Raw genomic sequence first — 2,120 nt, 5'->3', positions numbered from 1 at the left:
CTTATACGAAAACCTCGTCGTGTTATTTTATGAGTAAAAACGGCGGCTTTTATTGAAATCGTCGTCTTTACTTTCTACGTCGGTCAATTCATAACTTCTGCCGTTCTTTGTTTGCTTTGATTTTACACTGCGGAAATCTGTTTCAAATAGACGTCGGTTGTTTAATTATGTACGTCGTTGTTTTTGAACAGCCATTTGAATATCCATTTTTAGTTGTCTAAGGTGGTATTACACGACGGTGTTTTTAGAACCGTCGTCTTTTTAAAAACCACGACGGTTTTCACTTAGACCGTCGTTGTTTTCTGGTCGTCTTTTTCGCTTTTTGTAGTAGTGTATGTCTAACGATTGCATGCTACATGTGGCCGGGATGCTCTCCCCATTGGCAAAGCTCGATAATATCTCAGGTGCAGCTTTGCAAATGCAGAGAGAACTGCAATGGTTTAAGGTCAGAACATATTTTATATAATTCAGAGTTTTTTTTTTCTCTCTCTTATAAATTAGCTTTCCTATATATATGCCCTTCTAAAGACCCTTTTTTGTTTGTAAATTGTGGGAATCGGCCTTGGGCACACTCTATAGTAATTTATTAATCGGCATGGTCTGCTTTCAATTACAGCTCAAAGGTCATTCTGCTAAAAACTAGCTAAAATAATAAATCGGTAAGGCATCTAACATTACATGTCATATGTATATATATACTGTGAACATTTTGTTTTTCTTTTCCATATTGAATATGACTTTTCATACATTATTTGCTGTAAAACAAATAGACCGATACTGTGTATTTGCATTACATTGCATCTGCAGATAAACGGATACTGTCTTAAAAAAATTAAAGAAAATCGGAGTTAATTTATGCTTTTTCAACTTATACACATTGTAACATAGATGAAAATAAATTGTTTGGGCTGAAATGAGTCATTTCATGTATTGAGAGCAAGTTTTCGTTACAAAAAGGTGGTCAGCTCAGTTACATAAGTAGTTTATTCATTCCAATATTAAAAACTAATGCATCAAACGCATTTTCTAATCGAAAACTACAGCAAAATAAACAAAAATGTAGAGTAATAATCTTTTACTCATATGAATCTTTTTGTTCAACAAAAATGTAGGAGGTCGAGACTATTGTATTACCCCGGATTAAAGAATCTTATAATAACAACAATATGACGCCACGTGAGCTGTTTACAAGGATCCACAAGGAATTGGTGAAGGAGGGAGAAAGATGGATGAAAGAAACTGCAACTTCTTGTACAGTTGTAGGTGCTCTCATTATTACCATCATGTTTGCTGCAGCATTCACAGTTCCTGGTGGAAACAACGGAGAAACAGGCTTTCCAATATTCTTGCATAAAAATTTATTTATGACTTTTATAGTTTCAGATGCTATATCGCTCTTTTCATCTACAACTTCGGTGTTGATGTTTTTAGGAATCCTTACATCACGTTATGCGGAACATGATTTCCTCAAATCCTTGCCAACAAAGATGATAATAGGCCTTTCCACTTTATTCATCTCTATTGCCAACATGATGGTTGCCTTTTCTTCTGCCCTTTTCATTGTGATCCATGAAGAATCATGGATTGTTATTCCAATGATTTTCGTTGCTAGTGTTCCAGTCACCTTATTTATTTGGATGCAATTTCCTCTTCTAGTTGAGATGTACATTTCTACTTATGGACGAGGAATATTTGACAGGAAAGTGAAATCAAGGGCATAAATTCTTCTTCTTGGAAGAGGAATATTTGATAGGAAAGTGAAATCATGGACATAACTTATTGATGGTACGTGTAAGTGGTAATGTATAAGTTTCGTAATGTTGTAACTTCTAAGAAGCTTGTATGCATTGTCCATGCCATGTATGTGTTTGGCATCCTATAATAAAACTGAAAATTCAATATCTGTTTTATTTGTTCTTGTGAAGATATAATTGTTGGATAAGCTTTTGCTTCGCTCCCCTCACCTCCTCTCCTCATATCCCTGATAATATGTTGTGATTCTCGATGAAGATAAGCGTGTGAGAAAAGAATTCGGTGTAAGTCTTGAAGTTGTTTGACTTTGTTTTGGGCTGTGCCCGTTACATACAAAGATCGAGCAACGAACAGATCAAGTCAAAGGC

The 2,120-nt window shown here is 35.2% G+C and overlaps 1 protein-coding gene across 1 annotated transcript; it reads left to right on the top strand.

Annotated features, from left to right (window-relative positions):
• LOC18787935 (ankyrin repeat-containing protein NPR4) lies at positions 350–1,903 on the top strand. The gene is made up of 2 exons (XM_007221315.2): positions 350–445; positions 1,113–1,903. Exons 1-2 carry the CDS (start codon positions 350–352, stop codon positions 1,719–1,721), a joined length of 705 nt encoding a protein of 234 aa, XP_007221377.2. The 3' UTR covers positions 1,722–1,903.

The sequence above is a fragment of the Prunus persica genome, chromosome G2, assembly GCF_000346465.2.
Source record: "Prunus persica cultivar Lovell chromosome G2, Prunus_persica_NCBIv2, whole genome shotgun sequence".
In the NCBI taxonomy this organism is placed as follows: domain Eukaryota; kingdom Viridiplantae; phylum Streptophyta; class Magnoliopsida; order Rosales; family Rosaceae; genus Prunus; species Prunus persica.
This window is presented reverse-complemented; position numbering and strand designations above follow the sequence as displayed.